Genomic DNA, 24330 nt, shown 5'->3' on the forward strand with positions numbered 1-24330 from the left:
GCTGGGGGCTTATCACCATGGGATGGGATGTGGTCTGCGTGATGGAGGTTCATCACCTCCCAGCCACAAGCAGAGGCAAGAGCTGCTTGGTCCCACTGACAGTCCCATGCTCTGGCTCAGACCTGGAGTTGTGGGGTCAAGAGAGGGGAGTAGGTCCTGTGTTCAGTAGCTGCTAGCCAAAATAGGTCTATGAATATCACAGATGCAGAACGTCCCTGTTTGAACTCCCAGTCCATAGATATCAGATGACTTTGCTTTTTCTTCTTCCCAGCCCCCTCTCCTCTCACTTCTCACAGTTGTTTCTGCTCTTCTGTTTTACCCCTGGAGGTTAAAGGATCCCAGCTACCACCTTCACCCTTTACACCCAAGCTCCTTTCTCTGTGCTGCTCAGGACAAGCCTACACCTCCTCGCAGCTTGTTCATGTCATCCTGGGGCTGCCTTTGGGCCATGGAGTCATCCCTTCCTGCCCTGGGACTGGGGGCTTGGGCCCAGCTGGAGGCCAAGGAGTGGCATACTCCTTGCTGGGGATACGCAAGGTAAGGCTGTTAGACGTCAGCTTCTCCCGGGACTCTTTCTGCAGGCTCGCTTCACTCTAGGCATGTTCACGGTGTACCCTGGCTTTGGCTCCATCCCTCCTGGGGGCCAGCAGATGATCACGGTGGATTGCTACGCAGAGCCACTGGGGACATGCAAGGAGTACCTGTCCATCGATATCAGCGACAGAGACCCCAAGGACAACCCCCTTGGCATCTCCTATACTCTCTTTGCTGAGTCCTGCCTCCCAGGTATGCCTTGTCCACAGGTTCCCATGGCCAGACCTGCTGCTGATCAGCACCCAGACTTACTGCTGGGACAGAGAGACACCCTGACCCTAAAGTCCCATCTTAAAATCCTCAGAGGTTCCAGTCCTTTTCAAGTCCACCAGTGAGGAGAGGCTGGGAGGGATGCAGGGAGGAACAAAAGGAAAGCAATACCCTTTAAGACTGAGAGTGACTGAGCTCCATGTTCACAGCCAAATCCCCCACCCAGGTTGGGTTTTGCAGTGACCTGGGCAGAAAGGGCTTATCGAGCCTTCTGAGAGGCCAACAGAGTCCAGATAAATTCAGCAGGATAGCTTCTCCATCCTCAGCCCTGCCTCTTGTCTGTTCTCAGCATTTGTGGTTGACGACATAGAGTCCATCTTTGAGGAACATCGAATCTGCAGCAACATCAACCTCTGCCAGATCCTACAGACAGTGCAAGACAAGGGCGTGTTCATCACAGATGAAAACAAGTTCATCTTCACCAATGTTCTGGTTGGGCACCGGGCCACAGCTCGCTTCAAAATCCGCAATGTGGGCAAAGTCCCCTGTGACATGGTCCTCTCCATCAAACCCATCCCTGGTAAGGTAAGAACAAGAGGCCAAGGTGACTGTTGCTCTTTAAAGGCTGTGTGGTAGCCTGCCTTGTTCTCCAGATTCACTGCTTCCTTGTGCCTGGACTAGTCCAGCTCAGTGCAGGTCAAGCTACAGGGGAGAGCAGCAATGCCGGGGTGACAGTTGGGTTGAATTCAGCGTGTCTCAAGCTAGGTTTTGGCTCACTCCTCTGGGTCTTTGGTAGGAGACCTGAACCCTTCTGAATATCTCTTGGAACCACACTCAGAGGGGGCCTTTTAGTGGACTGATGTGCCAGGACTTAAGGAGACCATTTCCTCAGGCTCCCTGGTCTTTTCCTTCTCTTTAAATGCCAGTTCTAGATTATTTGCAGGGTTTTCCATACGGTCCCTACCTCCCATGTATACTGGGGTGGCTGCCTAGCCCTCAGAGCAAGCTTTTGCACTCCTGGGCTTTATGGCAGCTCCCTGTGCAAGGTCAGCACCACTTTGGAGTCACCCCCTGAGATGGAAGGAGCCTGTCCAGGGAAGCAGGAAGGAAAATGCTACCTGGGGCTGTTCTCCATGATGCGTATATGAATAAGACTGCATTATATTGAAGGATGTTTTCTCCTAACACCACTTTGTGGGTTCCCCCAAGCTTAACAGCCGCATTAGCGACATTTTCGAGGTGGATCCCGTTCGGATGTGCGTGCCCAGCCACTCCCACGCCTTTGCTACGGTGACCTTCACTCCGCAAACGATGCAGAACTACCAGTGCACTTTTGAGGCTTCCCTTGATGTCCAGGCGAGGTAACTCACCCTGTGAAATCTTGGTGAGGGGATCTTTCTGATAGCTGCCTCTCCTCTGGAAGGATGTGCACCCCTTGCTAGCCCTAATGCTTTCAGTATCCTTAGGCAGAGTACTTAGCATTAGATAATATAGGAGGCAACAACTCCTAGATATAGCAGAGCAGAAAAATAAGGGTCATAGTTTAGCCTATATGAGTGACTATGAAGACAGTGCAGCATTAGGTAGCCAACTGGAAGTTATTGAATCAGAAAGAAATGGAGATACGCAACAGCTGAGCTGGGGCTTTCCAAGGACAAAGGGCTAGATGAAGAGGTTTCTGTGCCACCAAGCCAGCATGCATTATTTCCTCCTTGTTTATGTTAAAATGAGATGATCCTATGTGATTACCTGGGATATATTAAGATATTTTTTTGTTAAGGAGCGATTGGATCTCTTACCCAACCCTTTAGTCGCTGAATTGGGACAAGATAAGTCAGCTTCCTGCCCTAATAAGCAATTCCTGGTTTACTGTCCTTGGAAATAATCTTTACTGATGGTGTTATTTATTTACTTCTCCCTTCTTGCTTTTATACTATTTTCATGCTGTGCTTGTGCTTTTTGCATATGTCTCATATCACTGCAGCCAGTGAATTTGCCATGTCTCATCTGTTGCCTCATTGTTTACCTGCTGTACTGCATGATTTGATTAAGTGAAATGATTTTTAACTGTTATTCTGGAAGGCTCTGGCTCTTCAGAGCAGATTCCTCTCATGAATGGCCCTGATCTGACTGGGAGGAGAGGGGCAAGGGGGAGCTGTGTCATGGTGTACAGGAGCACCAGCCAGGGAAAACACAGCGGGTGGCACTCACTTCATTGCTTGGCAAGTGGGAAATGGGTTAGTGCCAGCCGTAATCATTTCTCCTCTGCCTCTCCTGCAGCCCTGCAGCAATTAAAGCACAAAGCCTGACCTTCGATATCACTGGAGATGGAAATCTGCCTCGGGTGACAGTCCTGTGCCCGGTCCTTCACAATAAGAGAGGGAACCCTCTGCTCCTCTTCAAGAAGCTGTTGCTGGGTGATTCAGAAAAACTCCCTCTGGTCCTTCATAACAGTGGCATCATACCTGTCCAGGTGAGGACCTGCTCAGGGAATGCCTGGTCTGGGAACAAGTCCTTGTGCCATGGAGGGAAGGTGCCAGAAAACACGGTAGAGACGCACAGATGCACTGCTACTCTACATGTGCAATTGAATTCCAAATGAAACCCTTTCCTTATGCTCAGAGCCACTCCTTCGCAGGAGAATAATCCCCTCTGACTTTCTGGAAGACGCTTTGGCAAACCAGTGGGAAGAGTCTGCTTTCTCATCCAGATCCCTCTAGGAAAGTTCCAACAGCCCTTCACCTTTGTCTGTGTCTCCTTTGCAAGCACTGCTGCTGTCTTCGCTAGTCTTGACCCACCCTTGGGTTTTGTGCAGGTTACTCTTTCCACTCTGTGCCTCAGTGAACTGCATGGGAATGGGTTTCAGAAATTCCTTTTAAGCAAATGACTGACTTCTACTTTCCAGGAAGGGTATTCCTCTTGGAAATGTGATTTTCTGACCAGTCTATCCTTTTCAAGTTCAACACAACACAAGAAAGTTGGTGGGGCATTTTTCCCCCGTCTCGCTTTGGTTCTCATGTGGTGTGTGATGTCCTAGTTACATTAGACTGTATTTGATCACATTTTACTATATTTTAATTAAACTCAGTTGTATTACATTCTGCTCATTACTTTTAGTTCTTTCTGTCCTGTTTGGTTATATTTTAATTGTATCCCAGTGCCTCTGAACACTTTTTTTTCTGTCTGATTTCACTTAAAACTTTGTGCTAAGAGCTGTGTTTGAAGCGGGGGTGTGCTGGGTTCCCCATGCTGGACCAGCAGCAGTATGGTGTCGATCCACATGCCATCCTGTACTCACACCAGTGTGGTCATGCCTTGTGTTCCCTCTTCTCAGTTGATGATAGACCTGTTGGATGCAAGGGGAGTTTTCTTCTTGAAAGCCAGGCCCACCACACACTGCATCTACCAAGCTGCAGGCGTGAAGGAGGACTCTCCTGGAGAAGGTAGATTCATTAACCATCAAGTGTGGTCATCCACACAGGGAAAATGTGTGCCCTGCTCTTGGCTTGGCCAAGCAGCAGCCAGATGTTAGACATAGTTTCTTTCCTAGGGCTCTCTGTACCCCTAGTTTTTCATGTGGACTCTGCAGGGTTTCCTCCTAGCAAGTTGTAGGAAGTTTTTCTGTTCTTCTGGACATGGTGGGTTGAGTTGTGGGGAACTATCAGCACTTGAATGGACCATCTGAGGTCTCTGCTGCATGTGGGGAGTTGCTAGCCTGAACGGAGGCAGCCCTTGAGTCCATAGCCAGCCAACAAAAGCCAAAACCACTCTTTGACTCAGCTTTACGTATGGCAGGAGCTGGCTGGATGCAGTTTGAGTGAGAGCTGGGTGTTAACCTGAGGTTAAGACACTTAAGCAGTGATATGCATGGTGGTGTCATAGTCTTGTGAATATAGGAGGAGGGTCTGGAACCAGTGGTGGGAGAACTTGTGCTTAGAGACAGCTGGGTTTCAACTTCTTATTCCTCTTATACCCCATGGAAATATGTCCTCTGTACGGCTGTATCAGTTATCTCTGATTTCCATTGCTGTGCAGAGAGGAAGCCCCACACTGCTTCCCTGGTCCTGCATCATGGGGAATTAGCAGAGTTTGATGTGCTTTTCAAACCCACCCTGGCCCAACACATGGAAGGGAAGATCCATCTGTCAGTGGTGGACAACCCCTATGAAGACACCAACATTCAGCTGGTGGGTGAAGGCTACGAGGATGACTTCACGCTAGATAACATCCGTGGACTAGTGGCAGACAGTGAGAACACTGAGGGCAATCTGGAGGAAGACATAATTGAGGGTAAGAGAGGAGAGGCTGCCAAGATGGAGCAAGGAACAGGAAAAGACACATTTCTGCTCATGCTGTGCCAGTGCAGGTGTAGTCCAGACTTAGCCTGTTGCCTTTTGTAGCCTGCAGAGCAGCCACACTTGAGAACACAAGGGATCCTCTGTCAAGGGAGAAGTTTGCAGGCTAGCAAGGAAGGGTCAGAGATACCAGCGTTCAGCTGGATATCTCTAAAAGGAGGTCTGCCAGCCCATGGGATACTATGGAGATGAAGACCATGTATGATAATTTGTGTCCTCTGTATAACCAGCCCTGTGCTGTCACCCACCAGACCTGGTGGTCTGTGAGCATGCCTGCCATGTGCACAGAGGCAGTGCATGCTGTGCTGGGTGTCCCTCTGCACAGACAGAGTCATGTGTTTAGGGACGTGTCAGGGTGTATCTCTGAAAGTGGTAGGGTGGGGAACTGCATCTCCCAGAGGGAGGAAGGCTTGGAGTGAGGGAGGGAGTTGGACATTCATATGTCTGTGCATGTGAGGGGGCGGATGGACCTCGCCACATACTGAGATCGCTTGCTCTCATTCTTAACAGCTGCCAGAGTGGATCACATCCACTTTGGGGACTGTCACGTCGGGACACCCTACCCCGTGACCTTCACGATCACCAATCGCAGCAGGGTGGAGGTGATGCGGTTTGAGTGGCTGGCAGGCACCCCGTTCCACTTCTCCCCCCAGGTGAGCTTGAGCAGTTCTGCCTTTCCCCACTGTTCGAGCCCTGCCCAGCGGTTTCCTGGAAGCTAGTAGGGAGTCACCATGTACCGGTGAGAGCCCATTCCAGTGCCACATAGGAGATGCAATTTCTGGCTTTGCTGGGGCAGGGCTGTCAGCCCTGCAGAAAAGGCTTCATGTTTATGGGAGGTGGCATCTTTTGTTTGTACTTTTCTCTATCAAACCTCAGATAAATACACAGCAAGATGCAGATTCCTGGCACAGCTGTTCACCACATCAATCCCTTTGCTGTCAGTCCTGCCCTTGCCAGTGATTCCAGTTTGGTCTTGGCTCTCTGGTTCTCCCTAGGTGGGACACCTCCATGCTGGCTGTGCTAAGGACATCACAGTGACCTTGAAATCGGACATCGCGGTCGCCTTCAAAATGCACCCTGTGAAGTGTAAGGTGGCTAGGATTGCCTTCCAGCTGCCACCAGAGCAGGTTACCGACTGGGATGACCGCCTGCGCACTGTCAAGTGGGTGGATGCCACGAGGGGCCCAGCAGCCACGTGGCCTGTCAAGAAGAAGGTAAGAAGCACAGTAGCAAAAGCTAACCTAGCTTCCACAAAGTGAGCTGCCGATGGCAGCAGACCGCCATTTCTGCTGGCTAAGCAGCTCCTGCTCCCTCCTGACATTTAATGCATCCATGAGGTTAACCAGCAGTGCATTTTAGGGGAGAGGTGGATGCACAATGACCTGATACGCTCACATAGGATGGGGAAGTCTCTTTGACGAGAGACGTTTAGCCGCATGCAACTATCGGTCTCTGCCAAAAGCTGAAGTGTTACAGCCTGTGTTGAATGGGAGGTCACATTTTATGATAACACATTTTATGATGTTAAAATCTCTTCATCTGATTCAGTGCCTTTTCACCAACAAGGAGTTAAATCCACTGCGCTCTGTCTCTTGTTTTGAAGTGGAGAGCAACACTAGCGCTCTTCTATGTATGCTGGCTACCCACCAGCATGTTGTGGGTGAGCTCTGTCCACACTGACACCAGAGATTTTGGTTGTAGTCTCTATATCGTGTAGGATATCTCATTATGGGGCAGCCCAGGCACTGTATGGCAGTCATGCAGGAGTCCAGACAAGTATCATCTCCAGAAACTCTTGCTTTTAGTATCATTATTGCCAAACACACTTATCTTGGGTGATGGTTCTTCCCTAGTTTCTGAACCATTGTAAGACCTGTAAACCAAACTTCTTCCCCATCAGAGCATCAGCAGTCGGAGACTTTCTTAGTGAGTTTGTTCCCATGCCAAAATGCCCACCCCCAGCCCCCACCAGCGCGGCTGTTGCCCCACACATCTGGAAAGCACTTTTTCCTACGATAAGAAGGAAAGGGTGCTTTCTAGGTTTGTTCATTCTTGGGGTTCTCCCTCCACAGAGCTCCAGCAGGGGAACTTAATCCTAATTTAGAGGCCTTCTGGATTTATAGGGGCCAGGAAAAAGGACAGACACTCTACAGGGTTGAAACACAGGGACTGATACCCCTCCATGGTCCCCATGGGTGTATTCACAGTCGTGGTGGTGATTGCTTTGATCAGTAGGTAGAAAGAAATACTATAGTGGAAGGGTCGAATTTTGTCATCTTTCCAGGGAAATAAATGGGAAGGGTCCTTCCTAGCCCCTATAACATGGCTGATTTTGGAGGCTGAATGACTCCCTGCTCGGTGTGGCTTTCTGGGCTCTACTCAGTGATTCTTCCCTCTCCTGTTTGGAGGTGATCGAGACGGACCCAGAACCAGCTCACACTGTCCTGGAGAAGAGCAGCCGCGAGGTGGAGCTTCGCCTCAGTGCTGTCGTTGACTATGCTGAGTTCAAGCTGGATACGGACATGATTCAGTTCAAGGAGACCTTGCTCTTCCAGACAAGGACATTCAGGTGAGTGCTGGAGGCCAGGCAGGGACCTGCAAGTGGGAGCTGACTTTGCCCAGGGTTGACCCAGTGTCTGCTTCCCCAGAGCTGCGCTGTGCTCTCCGGTGGCCTCTGCTTTTCCTTCTACTCATGCTCCTGTGCCAGCAGAGGTTACACTGACATGCTCATTGCTCAGCCACTTAATAAACTTCTTCTAATTTCTAACAGGCTGATGAGCCTTGGAGGGGGATGATGCTGCCTGCTGGGTCTGAGGTTTCAGCTTCCACACATAAGCTGGCACATGCCGGGACCTGGAGATCTCCCACATGTGAACCTGAGCCCCTTCTAGGGCTTCACATTCAGTTTCACCTGCTGTTCATCCCTTTAAACAAATTGTTTATTGTTTCATCCTTTCCAAGTCCTGGCTGGGTGCTGGGGCCCATATATCTGCACACAAAGCCAGGCAGGAGATGGTGGCTGCCATCCTGCCAAGATGTGCCAGGAGAGCTTCAATTCTGCCATGCCTTTCTTCTGAGAATGGCCATGGTTTTGCTCTCATTGCAGGTTGCCTGTCCTCATCTGCTCGAGGACAAGTCTGCAGCCAAAATAATGTCAAACTGAGACATAAAGACCAGAATAAGACCCTTGGATTAAGTCTCCTGGGCACCATGTCTGCCCTTTCCTCTTTAACTTCCAAACTTTGAAATACTTTGTCTTGGGGCAGACCAGGGCAGTGATTTAGACATGGCAGAGTTGTCTGGGGAAGAAGATGCTCCTCAGCATAAAGGGGTGCCAGAAGCGCACTGTACAGTGTTACTTCTTTACTTGTTTTGTATTTATTGTACTTTTTATTCCTCCTCCTTACTTTTCAGTTTCCAGCTGTCCAATACAGGGAATGTGGCCCTGGAATACACCTGGATGGCGGCTGTGGAGGATAAAAGGGCAGTGAGCCATACTGGGGAGCTGCTCCCGCCCAGTCTGGATGGTAAGGCACTAGCTGTCTGTGGCAGCTGGGGGTGCCTGGGGTGTTTCAGTTGGTAGCTGAGGGCTTGGGGAGAAGACCATGCCACTTCACCCCAAAACATGAATTGCTTTTTCATCCCTGTCCAGTTGTCCACTTTCATCAGCATCTTCCCAGCTGCAGCTGGAGACTTTCTCCTTGCCCCCTCTCTGCCTTTCGTACCCTCCTATGCTTGCTCTGACATTTGTGCTTTGCGCGGGAGCTGAGCCTGGATCAGGGGAGAGCCATGTGGTGGGTCAGGACTGGGAAGGGGGACATCAGGGCACCTCTTTGGGAAGTCTCTGAGACTGGGAAAATTGATGCTGTAATGAGCTAGCTGACCTGCGGTCACTGTCTGCTGTTCCCCCAACCAGGGCACATGCGAAGTCACTGTCTAAAATTAACCCTCCTAGCTCGGGCACAGGAGCGTTTGCTGCAGGTGGAAACCCTGCTCACAGCAGCTGTCGGAGCTCAACAGCGGGGCAGTGACTCATTGACCTGCAGTAATGTGTTTGTCTGAGCGCATGGTCTCCTTGGGAGCAGCGTGGTTCTGCAGGGAAACAGGGCTGTATTTCTCATCAGGAACAGGAGTGAGGAGAGCTGTCAACCCTTGCATTTCCTAGCACAGGCAGCTTGCCTGATGGTCAAGATGGGAGACCTCAAGCAAAGTCCCTGATGTGTTTAACTGCCTCCCCTGTGGGTCTTGGTGTTGGCTCTTCCCCGGCACAGGGCTCGCTTGTGCTGAAGCCAGTCTGCTGGGCTGTGCCATTAGCTGTCTGGTCATCGGTTATGAAAGTCTGACAAAGAGGAAGGAAGGAAAGAAAGTGTGTGGAGGACAGAGCAGCGCTGTTTCCCAAAGCCTTCTCTCTACCGGGCACAACAATAAAAATTCAGTTCTGTAGGCAACAGGGGAGCAGGACTTAATACTCCTTAATGCTAAGTGCTGAGGCTGGCTGTACTGGGACATGAAACAGCACCCAGAAGTGTTCCCAGATGCTGTAAAAGTCATCTCTACTGTTAGTTCCTGGACATGGTTTGGGAATGAATGCTGGCCAGAAACCGTTTTGCAGAAGTTTGTATCTAAGCTACCCAGTCAAGGAGATGGAGAGTTTAGGAGCATGGAGTGAAGTGGCTGGCTTCAGTCCTGGGCCCATTTAATTTGCTCACAGACATAGCCTTCCTGGCCGTCACCCTGAGCATTTTGTACAGTGAAGTTCAGTGGTGTGCTTTGATTCAAGCAGTTCTCTGGGTCTCCACTGGGCCTTTTCACTGTATTTGCTGTTCCCCACCCTCACTTCTCCCTCTTTCACACCTGTTCCCAGGACTTTCTGGGATTACGGTTTAGCAAGCAGTAACACAGAAGCAAAAAGCAGCCTGACCACTCTCCCTGTTCCTCATCAGGGGGAAGTCCTGCTGAAAGCACTTTGCCAGGGATGCTCCAAGTGCATCCCAGCTCCCTTCTGTCCACCTGCAGCAGGAGGCAGAGGTGCTGGGAGCCAAGTATTTCCTTCTTGAAAGAAGATGTCCTGCTAACCTCTTCCTTACCACAGGGGATTTCCTTTCCTCCACTTCTGGTGCCTCTGTGAAGCTCCAGTCTAGCCGTTGTTCAAGCCAGCTGGGCCGCGCTCTGGAGCACGTCTCTTCTTCCCTAAGCTCATCTCTGAACACTGTCAGTGCCACCTCGCTGTTCGCTGTCGAGCCCTGCAGCGGCACCATCCCTGCTGGCCAGGAGCAGCTCTTCCAGATGAAGTTCTCTCCGGTGTATGTGGGGGACTTTGAGAGCCGTATGGTCTGCAGGTAGGAAAGGTCCAGGCACTTTTCAACTCATTCTACAGATGGATAGTCGTGGTAATACCTCTGATTGGGGTGGGTGGGAGTGTGGACCTGGGGACAGCCAGCCATGGAGAGGCAGCAGAAACAATGAACATACAGGAGCAAAGAAAGATGATCATCCAGCCTTGGTAGAAGCAGGTATGGAGACACTGGGAAAAGACATTGTACGAAATATTAAGCTCCTGGAGGGTTGCAAAATCTGGAACGAGAGATCCAGAAAGGCTGTCAAGGGGCCAGCCAGTCCCTAGCTCATGCTATAAGGATATCAGACAAGCATGGCCTCCTTATCTGCATAGAAACCTGTGTGCTGCCGTTGGTGTCTAGACACATAACTGGTCATGTTTCTGCCATTTTACCTCCGCTGCCTCCATGGCAGGGAGTGCAATTCTGTTTCATTTGCTGCTCAATGCTTGCACGGAGAGAGGATGCAACACTCTGTGCTGTACAAGAAGACAGGCAAGCAGCTGGCTGTCTGGAAACATTAGTCTGGCTAATACCACTCCCTTTCTTCCTAGTATTCCTAACCTGAAGCCAAATCAGAAGGGCCCGGAGGTGGTTGTGAGGGGGAGAAGCCTGATGCCAAACTGCCACTTTGAACTGGAAGACTCTGACTACATCACTGCAAAAAGGCGCAACCCAGAGTTGCAGGGACCAAAGGGGGCAACATTAGATCTCAACACAAGAGTGATTGAGTTTGCGGCAACTGGAGTGTGCAGCAGGAACAGCAGGTAGGTGTGGGCATGGCTTCTCCTGCTGACGGTCTGCTGGTCACTCCCCTTAACCAGAGACCTCTCCAGCTACTCTTCCAAGCCCCAAGGCACATCTGTACCTTGTCTCTGATCTGCTGACACTTGGCCACCAGTCTCTTTTGGGGCTGGAACAAGCTGGTCACTGAAGACCAACTGGCCAATTTTTTGTTCTTTGTCCCTTTCTTCAGTAAGGTATGGGTCAGTCTGGGAGGACTATGTATCCCCGGCCTGTGCAATGTGGCCAGTATAACCTTTGTCCGTTTGAAGAGCATCCTTGGGACGTTCTCGCTCCTTTGAGATACCAGTCAGACATGGTCGGTTAAGGCTGCAACCACAGCAGAGTACCATCTTCCAAAGGGCTTTCACTGGACTTGACCATTTTCACTTGGTCTTACCGTTTTAGCATGCAAGAGTTTGGCTATATCCTTGCTAATTTCTTTGTTGATAGCTGTTAGTCTGTAGCCACCTGGGAAACAAATGGGGCCCTTAGAAAGCAGGTGAAACGTTTGTGCTCCCAGCGCTGTTCCCGTATACCAAATAACTCCTTCTAGATGGTGTCCAGGACTGGCAGTGCCTGATGTCTGCTACAGGACAGAGTCATTAATGTCCCAACGCCACCTTAGTAGTCCTTTTTGCTTTGTGTGCCCAGGACCTTTGTGGTTATGAACCCAACTGGTTCCGCGTATTCCTTCCAGTGGACTTGCCAAGACCCTGAAGTCCCACCAGAACAGGTGGCTTTCTTCTGCCTCACAGAGAGAGGTCAGATCCAGCCAGGGAAGAAAGCAGAGGTGGGTGCAGAAAATGAAGAAGGTGGGTCCAGTATGTGTGTATGCCAATTTGACACCGGCTACGCCTACACTTGCTGGGTGCCCCATCTCACTGTGAGCTTTAGCCAAGACGATGAAAACATTTGACTACAGTGTAAATGTACTGGCAGATGAACCTGTTCTCACACTGTACCCACGTCTGCCATGCTTTCAGGTGGGCTGTAAGTGGCGTAGCAGCCTCTCTATGAGCTGGCAGCAATATAAGATGGAGCTTCCTGGGGTTTGTCGGTGGTACAGCCTGCATTCCCCTCCCCTTACCCTGTCAAGTGCAGCAACTTTCCTTCATTTGCCTCTTTGTCCCCCAGATGAAGTTTGAATTCATCCCCCAGCACCTGGACATCACAGAATCATTCTGGGTCTTTACAATCCCTGAGCAGAGCATTTCAGTCCCATTCCTGTTAGTGGGCAACACCACCGACCCGCTAGTGACTCTGGACAGATCCCACCTGAACTTCCACTTGCTGTTAATCGGTGAGCACTGTGGTTATACCTTACATGCCCAGATGTGGACTGCTCCAGAGGTCCAGCAGTCCTGTTGTTCCAGCAGGCTCCAATGAGGAAGCTGGAAATGGAAATGGGCTCTTGTGAGCAGAGCATCCAACTCCTGGCACCCAAGTGTACAAGGGAGAGGAAGGGGAAGGGAGGAAGGCATGTGTCAGGGACATGGCATGTAGTTGGGGCTGTTTCCAAGAGGGGATTTGGGGGTGATGCAGGGGAGCCCAGAGGGCCAGAAGCATGTTTCCATGTTGGCATTCTGAGCGTGCCACGCTGCAGGCAATGCTCTTCGCTGCAAATTGCCTGATGGGCTCAGCCGGCAGGCAGGAGTGCAGTGGGCAGTGGTGGCCAGGTGGCCAGAGGAACAAAAGGTTTTCAGTGGCTGCTTCATCCTCTCCCCAGGGCACGAGGTACACCAGACTATCTATATGATCAACAGTGAGAAGGAAGCCTTCAGATTTACTTTCAGAGAAAGCTCTTTCTTCTCAGAGGGATGCAACACTTCCATGAAAATAGAGCCCCTGGAAGGCTCCATTGCTCCTCTTTCAAGGTAACAGGGGTCACAGGCCAGGTTCCCTCTCCTGCGTGCCAAATGTTGCACTGTCATTTTGCTTTTGAGGCTTCCTTCCCTCCACAGTCAGCAGGTAACTCTCAGCAATAGCATACATCTGCCTTTTTTCATTCCTTCCCAATGGGGACACCGCGAAACTGCAGGTTTCTCCATAAAGTGGCTGTGTTGGGGTTACCCCAGTCTCCTAGGCCCCCCTCCTGGAGAGATTCAGGCTTTGGATCTTCTAGTTTTAATGATAAGAGCATATTTGGGGGTTTTAACCCTGTGATCCCCTGAGCCAGCAGCCTTAAGTATGCAAGGTCTCCTCTCTTCCCTGTGTTCCTTTAGTGACGGAGCCCACCACACATGGTCTGTGCAAAGCCACCAAGAGCAGCAAAGCACACAAGCAGCACTGCAGGCAGCATTTAATCCCATCATGGAGGACATCAACAGGCTTACACAACTAGTTGTGTTTTGCAGGATCACCTGTCAGAAAATGGATGCTCTTTTCTTGTAAACTGCAGCCATGACTTGCAATCAGACATGATCATGAATTCAAGCAGTATAATGGGTCACTAGCTCATCTGCTGATCCACGATGGATGTCCCTGTGCCCACTCATAGCCTGCCTGGGTGTCAGGAGAATGCGTTAGCTCCAGGCAGCTTTGCTGTGGCTTATAAGATGCTGAATTTTGGCTTGCCACGGGGTGCAAGATAAGACAACATCCTGTATCAGTTACTGTGGCTCACCTGAGAAGTGGTAATTCCTTAAATCTCTGTAGTTTGGTTGTGTTTAATCACTTACCCAGAAATTACCCACAAAAATTACAAAGAGGCAGTTTGGTGGCACCCACGTTGTACTGCTGTCACGGGAGCTGGATGATTCCTCTTTGCAAAGAGGATGTTACCCTTTTCATATAGATCGGAGACATTCGGGGTCTCTATGAGTGTCCTCCTCTGTGTTTGGGACAGAAGTGGGGTCTCAACCCAATGCTGCCCTGTAGCACACAGGCAAGGCAGTAAGGTCAGTGTTAGCTCAGGGTTTGCTGCCTTGTTGTTGTATCCTCTGCCATTTCATTGCATGGGTTCATCATACACTAAACAGTTCTCACCAGGGCTTGCTCCACAGTGGAAGACCCTGGAAGGGCAGGGTGCTGCTCCTGGTTTCTCCCAGGCCTGGGGTCTCACCACAGCCATTGCTCCCGTAGAGCAGGCAATGTAGGGCCAAGAAAGCTAAGAGACAGTGAACGAAGCAAAAAGGGTCTTCTCTTCTCAGGCTTCCCATTACAGTCTTCTTCACACCAACACTAGAAGGAGAGGTGGTCTTCAACCTCAAGTGCGATGTCAAGAGGAAGACCCAGCCCCTCTCCTTGAATATCAAGGCCACCGGCTACAGCATGAATGTTTCTGTCAGGTGTGAAGACAGTGATGGCCATGTCACTGAGCTCAGTGCACGAGAGGTCAACGTCATTGATTTCAAGGAGGTGAGCAGCACTGGTTCCCTGAACCATTTGCCCCACAAAGCCCGGCAAGATTGGGCCTTAACCAGGAGCTTTGCAGATACATTTGAACAAGAGGGAATATTTTTCTTCATTTACGGGTCTCTAGAGGGAGGGAGATTGATCTTTCACACAGGTCATTAGCTGAATGTGAAAGATGCAGGAGCACATTAGGAAGGAGCACTTGCTGGGCTAGCTGATGCTTTGCATGTGCTCCAACCCCTAGTCCTCGCCACCTTCTCCCCACAGGTACAGCTAAATGAGAACATCAAGCGCATCTTCAGCATCCACAATAACAGCAAGTTCAGCTTCACCTTCTCATGGGAACTGAGTGGCCCCGCAGCCCGTAAGCAGGTCCTTACCATCACCCCTCAGACGGGCGCTGTGCGGGCAGAGGGGAAAGCAGAGACCCAGCTGGCTTTTCACCCACAGAAGATGTGCTCTTTAAAGGACGTAGAGCTGATACTGCAGGTGAGGCACCAGTGTTTAATACGGGACCTTCGCCTTCCCTACACAGCAGCTTGGCAGCAGGAGCCCAGAGCTAGGGGTGAGCTCCATCACTAAAGAGCCTAAACAAGGCAAAGAGGCTCCTGCTGCTGAAATAAAGAGCCTGACAGCTTCTCAATGGAATAGTTTAATGGGTGCTTATCCAGGACCACTTTGGGAAGCGCTTTTGTGGCAGGACATATCCCCCAGGCCCTTTCTGCCCCTAATTTGGGGGCAGTCCTAGATGTGCATGGAGATGGAGCTGTTTCTCCTTGCCAGGCCTCTGCTGAGTCAGGTCCCACAGCTCAGAAAGGTCCTGTCAGCATGTGCCCACACTGCTCGGCACTTGGCTGCACAAAGCACGGCCATCACTCTCCAAAAACCCTTTCCCTCTCAGCCCAAGCCTTCCACCTTCTGTTTCCATTCTGGGGTCCTTTGGCACGCACTTTTCCTTATTGTTGCTGCAGCCAGCTGTCCCCCATCCTCTTCCTCAGCCACCAGGTGTTTGCAGTTGTAGTTCCCGTCTCTTCAGCTGGCTCATACTGTCTTTCTCCTCACCAGATCAGCAAGGGTCCCACGTTTACCTGTGTATTTCTTGCCACCGTGGTAGTGCCCACTGTCCACTTCTCCACCACCAGACTCAACTTTGGAGCCTGCTTCATTTACCACGCTGGAATGCCACCTGCCCGTCAGACCCTTGTCATCACAAACAAGGCAGACAAGGATGTAAGGTAGGCCTGCTCCACACACTCCTTCGGTCCTTGCTTAGCACGTGCCTGCTCTATGTCCTCATGACCCCTGTGGGTGAAATCCTGAGGATGCAGGGAAAGGAGACAGGAGAGCCCTACGTAGCCCTGATGTTGTCGTCTGAGCACACACAGCCTTGTGACACCTCTGCTCCCTTTTGCTGTGCTTTCTGCCAGCTTGAACTGCTTGTTCACCAGCACCGCGCACCTGGAGGTGGACTTCCCAGGGTACATCATATGCCCAGGAGGGACAGTGGAGGTGCCCATCACTTTCTATCCCAGAGAGGTTGCGTCTTACCACGAGCTCATCCCTTTTGAAATCAATGGCCTTTACCAGCAGACTGTTGAGGTCCAAGGAAGAGGCACGGAAATGAAGGTGAGATGAAATCCAAATCCTAAAACCCCAGGTGGCAGACAGCCAGCATGGCTTTCTCTCTCATTTTCCTCATCTCTTCCCCAGCCTACCATATTTTAGTTTTCTGCCACAAGGGTGGCAGAAAACCTTTTCTCCTTCTTTCCTTTTACTTTATATTAATCCCTACTGCCTCAGGTTGATGTTGTGGAACCACAAGGAAAGGTGGTGAAGCTGGGAGCCCTCTCCATCGGACAGACGGTGAAGAAGATTGTCACCATAGCAAACAACAGTGCTGCCCCTCTCACTTTTAAGCTCAGTCTCACGTCAACCACACCAGAGCTGCAAGAAGCTGGGGTAAGACCCCTTCCTTCACTGGAGAGCACTTTGGTGTGCCTACAGGGATGCCTGCAAGTAGTTATGAGCTGCTCTGGGTGGGAGGTAGTAGCTAATTACAGTTGTATGCTGTCCTGGCTGCCTGTATGCTGTCCTGTCCTCCGTGCTAGGACTGCTCTACCAGCAGATACTTGCAACGTGAATTCCTCATCTGAGCTAGGTGTCAGGACTCCCTTAATAGCCAGATGTGAGAAGGTACAATTCCTCTCACCTATTTTAGACACATATGTTAGGATGCCGCTGCGTATATTAGATATGGAAAGGTAATCTTTAAAGACCAAGAGTTACAGCTCTCTTGGAGCTCACGTGAAATTACTTGGGAAGATGTAGTCCAGCTCACCATGGCCAAATGGACACATCACAAGAAAATACCTTTGGTACCTAGGGATGCATACCAGGGAATGAGTAGGATTAGGGCAATGTTGATGGGGACAGAACAGGAACTGGAAGACTCTATGGAGGATTCACAGCTCAGTTGCCAGATGAAGTAGTCTCCACTCATTTCTTTGGGCAGGTTCTCTGCTTGAACCCCACCAATGAACTAAGTCTGAAGCCCAAAGGAGATAGCTGTAAAGTGGATGTGACCTTCTCCCCAAAGTGCCGCATCCAGCCATTCACCGAAGAAGTGATGTTGGAGTGCAATGGCCTGGTGCTCCCCCTCTTCATGGTGCGGGGCTCCTGCCAGGGCATCCATGTGAGCTTGGACCAGGAACACCTCAGCTTTGGAGCAGTGGTGCAGCAGAGCTACACATCCCAGCGCATCATCATGCAGAACACGGGTGACATAGGAGTCAAGTAATGCAAAACCCTGTCCTCTCTGAGGGTTGAGAGCTTGGATGAGGGTTGGATGGAGCTGTATCTTGCCTAGAGAGTTCCCCTCTGCTTTTCCATCCCAGTGGAGAGTTGTGCAGCCAAGGCTGTGCAGTCAGGCCCTGGAAGTTAGCAGGGGATACAACCAAAAGCTTGTTTATAGATGGGTGCAGCTGAGTCCTGCCCAACCTGAAGCCTTATTGCCAGGTGGCTCAGCATCATGCCTGAGATCCTGTGGAAAAGCCCACAAGAGGCTTAGAAACAGCACACTGCATTCGCAGCCTTGCTGTTGCTAATCCTTCCTTCCTGTCCTTGTGCTTTCCTTGGCAAGGTTTAAGTGGGACATCGAGAGCTTCAAGCCAGATTTCTCCATCAGCCCTACAAAGGGTTACATCTCCCCAGGAATGGATGTCCCCTTTGTTGTGACCTTCCGCCCCTCTAAGCTGAGCCATGTCATCCAGTACGAGGGCCTGCAGTGCTTCATCCAGGGCAGTGAGCCACTCCGGCTTACGCTGGCAGGATGCTGCATGGAGACCCCTGTGACCAAAGAGGTAATCGGAGCAGAAGCAGGATGGGTCCCCCTCTTACCCCACCATTTGCACCACATCTCTCCCAGGGCAGGGACTGGAGGATATTTACGTGCATCGACTCACTCCTGCCTGTCATCCTGCCTGGGTATCCCAGAGAGCTAAGAAAACTGCTGGGCAGGATTCCCAAAATTTCTAAGCCCTGTAATTGCCTTCCTCCCCCTGTTAAAGGTGCTGCTCCTCCAGCGAGCACCTCAGCTGTCCTGGCTCTGCATTGCAGCACCCTTGCCACGGGGACACCCTGCAGGGCTCTTCTGAGACCCTTCCCACAGAGCCACCCAGCTATACCCACAGTATTGCACCCACAGCCACACTTTTCCTCCCTGTTGGGGCAGGGGAGGGCATTCAGCACTAGGAGTGGACAAGGCATCTGCATCCAGCTCCTGGGGCACAGGGATGCAGCATGGAGGACTCCTGGCCCTCATGGGCATTGCAGGAGGGTGCAGCTGGGGGGGTATTGGCTCTTGCTCCCAAAAGAGAGCCTCGAGCTGCTCTTCAGCCTGCCCACAAAGGGGCTGTGCGGCTGCACGTCTTGTCCTTGCACAGGAGAGATTTCCTTCCAGTACTCCCCATTTTCTTTCTCCCCTCCTTGGGAGGCGGCAGCCCCCTTCACCCAGCATGCAAAAGACTTGTTCTTCTCCTTTCTCTAAGAACAATATGATTTACTCCAAAAGCTATGGCTTAAATGGAAATTTTGCATATGACAAGGAAAAGCTGCTCACAGGGTCCGGCATAGAGCTAGTCCGAGTCTGTGAGAGTGGAAAGGGTTCCTTGGTATGACCAAGCAGCCTCTGTGCTCCTCTGTTGCAGACACTGACTTTCGCATGTGACGTGCGTGAGAAGCACAGCCAGACCATCCTCCTGTCCAACCCAAGCAATGAGGCCTGGACTGTGCAACCTGTCATTGAGGGGGAACACTGGAAAGGGCCTGAATTTTTCCATCTAGAGGCCAATCAACAAAACAAGCCCTACAAGATCACTTACAAACCCCTAACCATGAGTTTGGAGAACAAGAAGCATCAGGTATGTGAGCTGTGCCAGCATGCTGACTCTCCTAGCACGATCCTCACAGCTTACTCAGCTTTGGGCAGGAGGTTGGATGACATGACTTTCAGAGGTCCCCTATGAACTGGAATTATCCTGTGATCCCATGTTGGAAGCGGGATTTCTTGGTGGCTAGAAGCCAGGTGTAAGGAAAGTTCAGGTGGGGAGTCTGGACTGACCACTAAACATATTGGAGCAGCTAACCTAAAAAGCCAGGTTGTCTGAACGTTCAGGAAATGAAATTTATTCTCTCCAGCTCCTCATCCCTGCCTGTGCAACCCAGAGGGGCTCAGAGACCCCTGTGCTCAGCCCCGTGGGCTGCACAGGCTCCCCAAGCCCTGGACACCACCACTTCTGCCAGCACTGCCCTGCTGGGGTCCTTTTGCAGGGGGCAGGGAGCAAAAGGGGTGAAGCTGCCATGCCATTTCTCACTTGGCCCCCTGGCCACGAGCAGTCAGGTGGGAAACGACACAAAGATCTCTCTTGACATCACCTTCAGTAATGTAGGAGCTTTGGAAAGAGCCCTTCCTGCAGGTCTCAGGCTGGGCAGGTGGGGTGACTGGCCCCTCTGTTTCCATGGGGACTATTTCTGAGACACACCAGGGACAAGCTCTTAAATCATGGGGATCAGTTCAGAACAGTTCTGCGGTGCTGGAGGTGGGCGTCAGACACCTGCCCCTTGTCCCCCTCCAGCTGATCTTACACCACGCCAGAGTTTAGGCCAGAGCAAGAGTGGAGGCCAGAGACTTCTGGGCTCAGTCTCCAAGGTGCGGAGCAGATCTGTGCCCTGTAGGGTTGCATATGTTCAGTATCTCCTTAATGTACAACCTTGCATGAAGAGTCCTGCAGTTTTCAGCTTCTCTGGAGGCAGAGGAGATGCCACAGGCAGGTGGCTGTGACCTACTGGCACTTGAAATGAGTACTGGGTATGAGCTTTTCATGGCCCACCCTGGCTGGTGGGACCCTGACGTGTTAGCTTACAGGCTGCTCTCTTAGCAATAATGTTGGGGCACTGCTCCAGCACTGCTGGGGCAATTGAGCTTAGCAGGGACTGCCACCCCCTTACCATGGCTGTGCCTGCATGAGCACAGGGCTGGCAGCTGATGTGCCCAAGTTAGTAAGGCAAGTAAAGGGGTGTTAGGATGGTCAGACCAGCTCTGCTGTAGGGATGGTGTTTCCTTGCTTTGCCCAGACATGCTGGCTCTGTGTCCTGTGGCTGTGCCAGCCCGAGCGGATATGACATTGCCATATCCACCTGCGCAGGACACAGGGCTGTGGTCACAGCATTGCCAGCTGAACCTGCTCAAAGCTGCTCAGGTGACAGCCTGAGACATAGGACTGTCCAGGTGTGCTCGAGAGCCAGTAACTAGTCCAGACAGAGAGCAGGAGAGCTCACTTATCCTATTACTTGTCTTCTAGGGCTCCATCTTCTTCCCATTGCCCGATGGAACAGGCTTGTACTACCTCCTGCAAGGGACTGCTGAGGCCCCAAAGTGTTCAGGGACCATTTTCCGGCAGGTACCATGTAGGACTTCCTACACTGAGCTCATCCCTGTCTCCAACTGGTTGAACAAACCACAGAGGTGAGTCTGGCCCAGGAAGTCTCATCTCATCAACAATCCCTGCAGCAGCACAAGGAAGGGCTTCCCACTGCCTAGAAGCTCTTTCCTGCATGCTTTTTCCTCTCCTTGGCCATTTCTGGCTGTAGGTGTCTGGGATCACGCTACCTATGTTCTGCCTATGCAGACCCATCCTGGAGGGCTTTCCTCCAAGGTGGGTGAGAGCTGGCTCCCTCTGCCTGAGGCATTGAGGATGAGAAGGGCTGTATGTACCCCCACACGATGGGTATCCTGTGGGAGTCCTTCCCGTTGACCTTCACTGCATCCTTTTCACCCACAGGTTCCTTGTGGTAGTGGACATACTCAAACCAGAAAACGTGGAAAGCAGTTCTGTGCTGCAGGGGCTGGAATACATTGATGTGCCAGGCTCTGCCAAGAAGGACTACAAGCTCACGTTCCTCTCCTACAAGGAAGGAGTCTTTAGCACAATGGTAAGTGTGGACACCAGGCTGCGGGGCCCTTCAAGGAGCTGTTTGCTCACTGAGAAGCTACACGCCTGTTTACATACGTCCACGTGCCCACCGGTGGGATTGTAGGTGTCCTACGTGGGTACTGGACAGCAGGCACCTCTCCACACACCCCACTCACGTGTCAGTCTTTCTGTGAGGGTCCTACTGGGGGCTGCTAAGGACAGGTGGGTTCGGACATCGGTGAGCTGGAAGCAATGGGCAATCAGGAGACTACGAAGTGGAAATACCACACGCGCTTTCCCCAGTCTTGCACTCTTCCTAGGTGGCTGCTTACAGCTGTTCTTGGAAGTAGGGTGCTGAGCTTGGGGCACTCTTTGGGCTGGCTTAGCAGAGCTGGTATATTTTTATGTGCAGAATGACCAGCGCTTCCCTTTTTCTCTGATTCAGGTGACCTTCCTCAATGAGATGACTGAGGAGTACTTGTTCTACATCGTGACTTTCAAGGCCACTGCTTCAGGACCTATCAGCACTGTTGAAATGACCACCGCTGTTCGGCAGAGAGTGTCTTCCACCGTCAAGGTGGACAACCCTCTGCCTGTCCCAGTGACGTTTGCCATAGATTGCAAAGTGCCCGACGTCAATGTTCCCCCACATTTCACTGTTCCTGCGCAGTCGGAGGTAGGAGCAAAGCTCGTCCAGTACACTCTTCTCTCCCTGCAGTCTTTCTGGGAGCAGGTGAGGGTGATGCCCTACATGAACCATCTGGGGCTGCTTTCCAAGGGTGACAGCTCCCACCTGCTAATAACCTGGAGGGGAAGCAGTGTGTGAGAATATTCCTAGTGAGAATCACCCTGTGCTGGTGGAATCTGCCATGCTACCCCTTCTGATATGCTCCCATCAAGCCTTGCATGGCAGGTCCTCGTGCGACATGCTCCTTATTTAATGTGGGTATTTTCAGTTTAGAGTGGCTGCAGGGCATGCCTCACCCCACTGGCAGGGTGTTTGCAGCCTGGATTGATAGGAGGTGGTGTGTGGCCTGAGGGAGCATAGGGGCATTGTAGGGTGGGAAGCTTCTGGGGTAGTGCTGGAGGGCTCTCAGCTGCTGGGGACGGTCCCCCAGGTGAACTGTCCCCCACATGCAGCAGGGCTCTGACCCAGAGAGGAGCTGAAGTGAGGGAGGGTGCTGGGCTGCCTTCCAGCACTGCGTGAGCACACCAGGGACCAGTTTCCCCCATCCTGGGCCCTGCCTTCCCCCTCTCTGCCTGACCCAGTGCCTTTTCCTTTCATTCTTCCCAGGCTGATCTTGTCTTTGAGTACCAGCCCCTGAAAATGGGTGAGAGCACTGGGCGCCTGGTGCTCCAGAGCAGTGACTTGGGCTCTTTCTACTACAACCTGGACCTGAAAGCCACCACGAGCAGGCCGGAGAAGCCCCTCTACTTCTGCACCACGCTGGGCTCTAGTCAGACCATCACCACCAAAATCATGAATTATACCCGGCAGAAGACAGACTATCTCCTCCAGGTGACCCCAGTCTGCCCTGGGCTCTTGCTGGGAGGCAGCTCATCTGGCCAGCATCAGCCCTCTCTGTCAATGGATCTTGCCCCTCTAGCTTGGCCTGGCATAGCCAGGGTGGCCATGTGGGCCTGGGGGTCTTCCCATCAACACTGGGCTTATCCCCAGCTGGACTGTCCTCACTTGCAGATCTCTCTCTGCTGCCCTTGTTGGAGCTGCTTTTGCAGGTTCTGTGGTGCCTGGACTTCCACCTTAAACCCCAGCTCTGGCAGTAAGGTCTCCTGGGGTTTGGGTGCAGGGTTGTCCCTGCTTGGCATGTTTGGACAGTCCTTATGGCCATTCATCATGGGCACTTACCAGGGGTATGATGCTGGGTGGGGCGGGTGCAGTGACAGGCAAGGGAAAGGGACCCCAGCCAGCATGATGACAGGGGACCATCAGTTTCTTCCTGAGGTACTGGCTCTGCTTTTGTGACCGGCCCCCGCTCCATGGTCTCTTCTCTCCCCTGTGTAGACAAACTCCGCCGACTTCCAGACAGAGAAGACCATAAGCGTGGCCCCCGCCAGCAGCCCGGGGGGCTCGGAGATGAGCGTGGAGGTGACCTATGAGCCCTGCCAGCTGGGCGAAGCCAGGGCCATGCTGCAGCTCTCCTCCCCGCTTGGCGGGGAGTACAGCATCCCCCTCTTCGGCCTTGCCCTCCCGCCCAAGCCCCAGGGCCCCTTCCCCATCAAGGCCGGCGGCACCACCTCCATACCCTTCAAAAACGTCTTCCTGCAGCCCACGGCCTTCCAGTACACGGTGGAGCACCCGGCCTTCGCTGTCAGGGGCCCTGAGAGCTTGCGCTCCAAGAAGACCACCTTCATCATCGTCTCCTTCGAGGGCGGCCCGGCCCCGGTCACCAGCAAGATGGTGGTCTCCTGCCCGCGGGCTGCCGGTGGCGGCGGGGCAGGGGTCTCCTGGGTGTACTACCTCAGGGGTCTGCCCCCTCACAAGTGACCTGTGGGGCACCCCGGGCGAAGCTGCTTCTCCCAGTGTGCGTTCGTTAATTAACTCAGGGGGTAATTAAAGGTGGAGAGGTCTGAGCCTCTGGTTGGAATAAACGAGCCGGTGGCCTCCGCGCCGCGGGGGGGCGCTGCGGAGGGTGGCTCAGGGGTCACGTGGGCGGGCCGGCCGGGCGGGGTCACGTGGCCGCCGGCGGCGGCGGGTCCGGGGGCGCGGCGGGGCCATGAACGCCGAGCGGGACCTGGCGCCGCTGGCGCCCAGCGTGGTGCGGGCGCTGAACGACAAGCTGTACGAGAAGAGGAAGGTGGCGGCCCTCGAGATCGAGAAGTGAGCGGCGGGAGGGGCGGGGGTTGCCGGGGAACGGGGGCGGTGCCGCTCCGGGCTACCCCAGCGCAGTGGGGCTGAGGGGGTGGAGGCCGGCCCGGTGCCCCGGGGAGGGCTGGGGGCGGTTCTGGGGGCTCCTGCGGCCCCGGGGTGGCGGGACCCGGCCCGGGATGCTGGGGGGCGGATGGGGGACCGGCCGCAGGGGGGGACCGGCACGGCTGCCCGGTGGGAGCTGGGGGCTTCGGGGGAGGGGATCACTCCCGGGGGCACCCAGAGGGTCCGGGGGAAGGGGTCACCCCCGGGGGTCCGAGGCACCGAAAGGCTGCAGGCCCGGGAGCCCCGGGAGGGGACTGAGGTGGGATGGTGACCCTGTCAGGGGACAGCGCCCT

At 52.7% G+C, this 24330-nt stretch overlaps 2 protein-coding genes across 3 annotated transcripts in view; both read left to right on the forward strand.

Moving 5' to 3' along the window:
* Positions 1–23611, forward strand: part of HYDIN (HYDIN axonemal central pair apparatus protein) — a gene marked incomplete at both ends in the record, with an annotated part of 149106 nt that extends 125495 nt beyond the window's left edge. Inside the window, 28 exons of the mRNA XM_082319070.1 lie at positions 582–786; positions 1154–1389; positions 2014–2165; positions 3085–3277; positions 4139–4247; positions 4840–5094; positions 5670–5812; positions 6155–6373; positions 7568–7728; positions 8574–8686; positions 10252–10498; positions 11050–11262; positions 11933–12071; positions 12416–12581; positions 13008–13155; positions 14431–14638; positions 14903–15124; positions 15701–15870; positions 16063–16261; positions 16436–16594; positions 17148–17428; positions 17775–17994; positions 18841–19053; positions 20494–20657; positions 20974–21124; positions 21551–21781; positions 22400–22624; positions 23129–23611. Of these exons, the coding sequence (XP_082175196.1) occupies positions 582–786; positions 1154–1389; positions 2014–2165; positions 3085–3277; positions 4139–4247; positions 4840–5094; positions 5670–5812; positions 6155–6373; positions 7568–7728; positions 8574–8686; positions 10252–10498; positions 11050–11262; positions 11933–12071; positions 12416–12581; positions 13008–13155; positions 14431–14638; positions 14903–15124; positions 15701–15870; positions 16063–16261; positions 16436–16594; positions 17148–17428; positions 17775–17994; positions 18841–19053; positions 20494–20657; positions 20974–21124; positions 21551–21781; positions 22400–22624; positions 23129–23611 (5625 nt within the window). The remainder of the gene's footprint in view (positions 1–581; positions 787–1153; positions 1390–2013; positions 2166–3084; positions 3278–4138; positions 4248–4839; positions 5095–5669; positions 5813–6154; positions 6374–7567; positions 7729–8573; positions 8687–10251; positions 10499–11049; positions 11263–11932; positions 12072–12415; positions 12582–13007; positions 13156–14430; positions 14639–14902; positions 15125–15700; positions 15871–16062; positions 16262–16435; positions 16595–17147; positions 17429–17774; positions 17995–18840; positions 19054–20493; positions 20658–20973; positions 21125–21550; positions 21782–22399; positions 22625–23128) is intronic.
* A 191-nt stretch (positions 23612–23802) lies between these two features.
* VAC14 (VAC14 component of PIKFYVE complex) overlaps positions 23803–24330 on the forward strand; it is a 68228-nt gene continuing 67700 nt past the window's right edge. For both annotated transcript variants that reach the window (XR_014229115.1, XM_082320967.1), the window contains exon 1: positions 23803–23944. Coding sequence is in view for 1 of the 2 variants with exons in the window: in XM_082320967.1 (XP_082177093.1) it covers positions 23841–23944 (104 nt within the window). In the remaining variant the exon portion in view is untranslated. The remainder of the gene's footprint in view (positions 23945–24330) is intronic.

This window comes from Platalea leucorodia (assembly GCF_965183815.1).
Source record: "Platalea leucorodia genome assembly, chromosome: 8".
Taxonomy (NCBI): Eukaryota; Metazoa; Chordata; class Aves; order Pelecaniformes; family Threskiornithidae; genus Platalea; species Platalea leucorodia.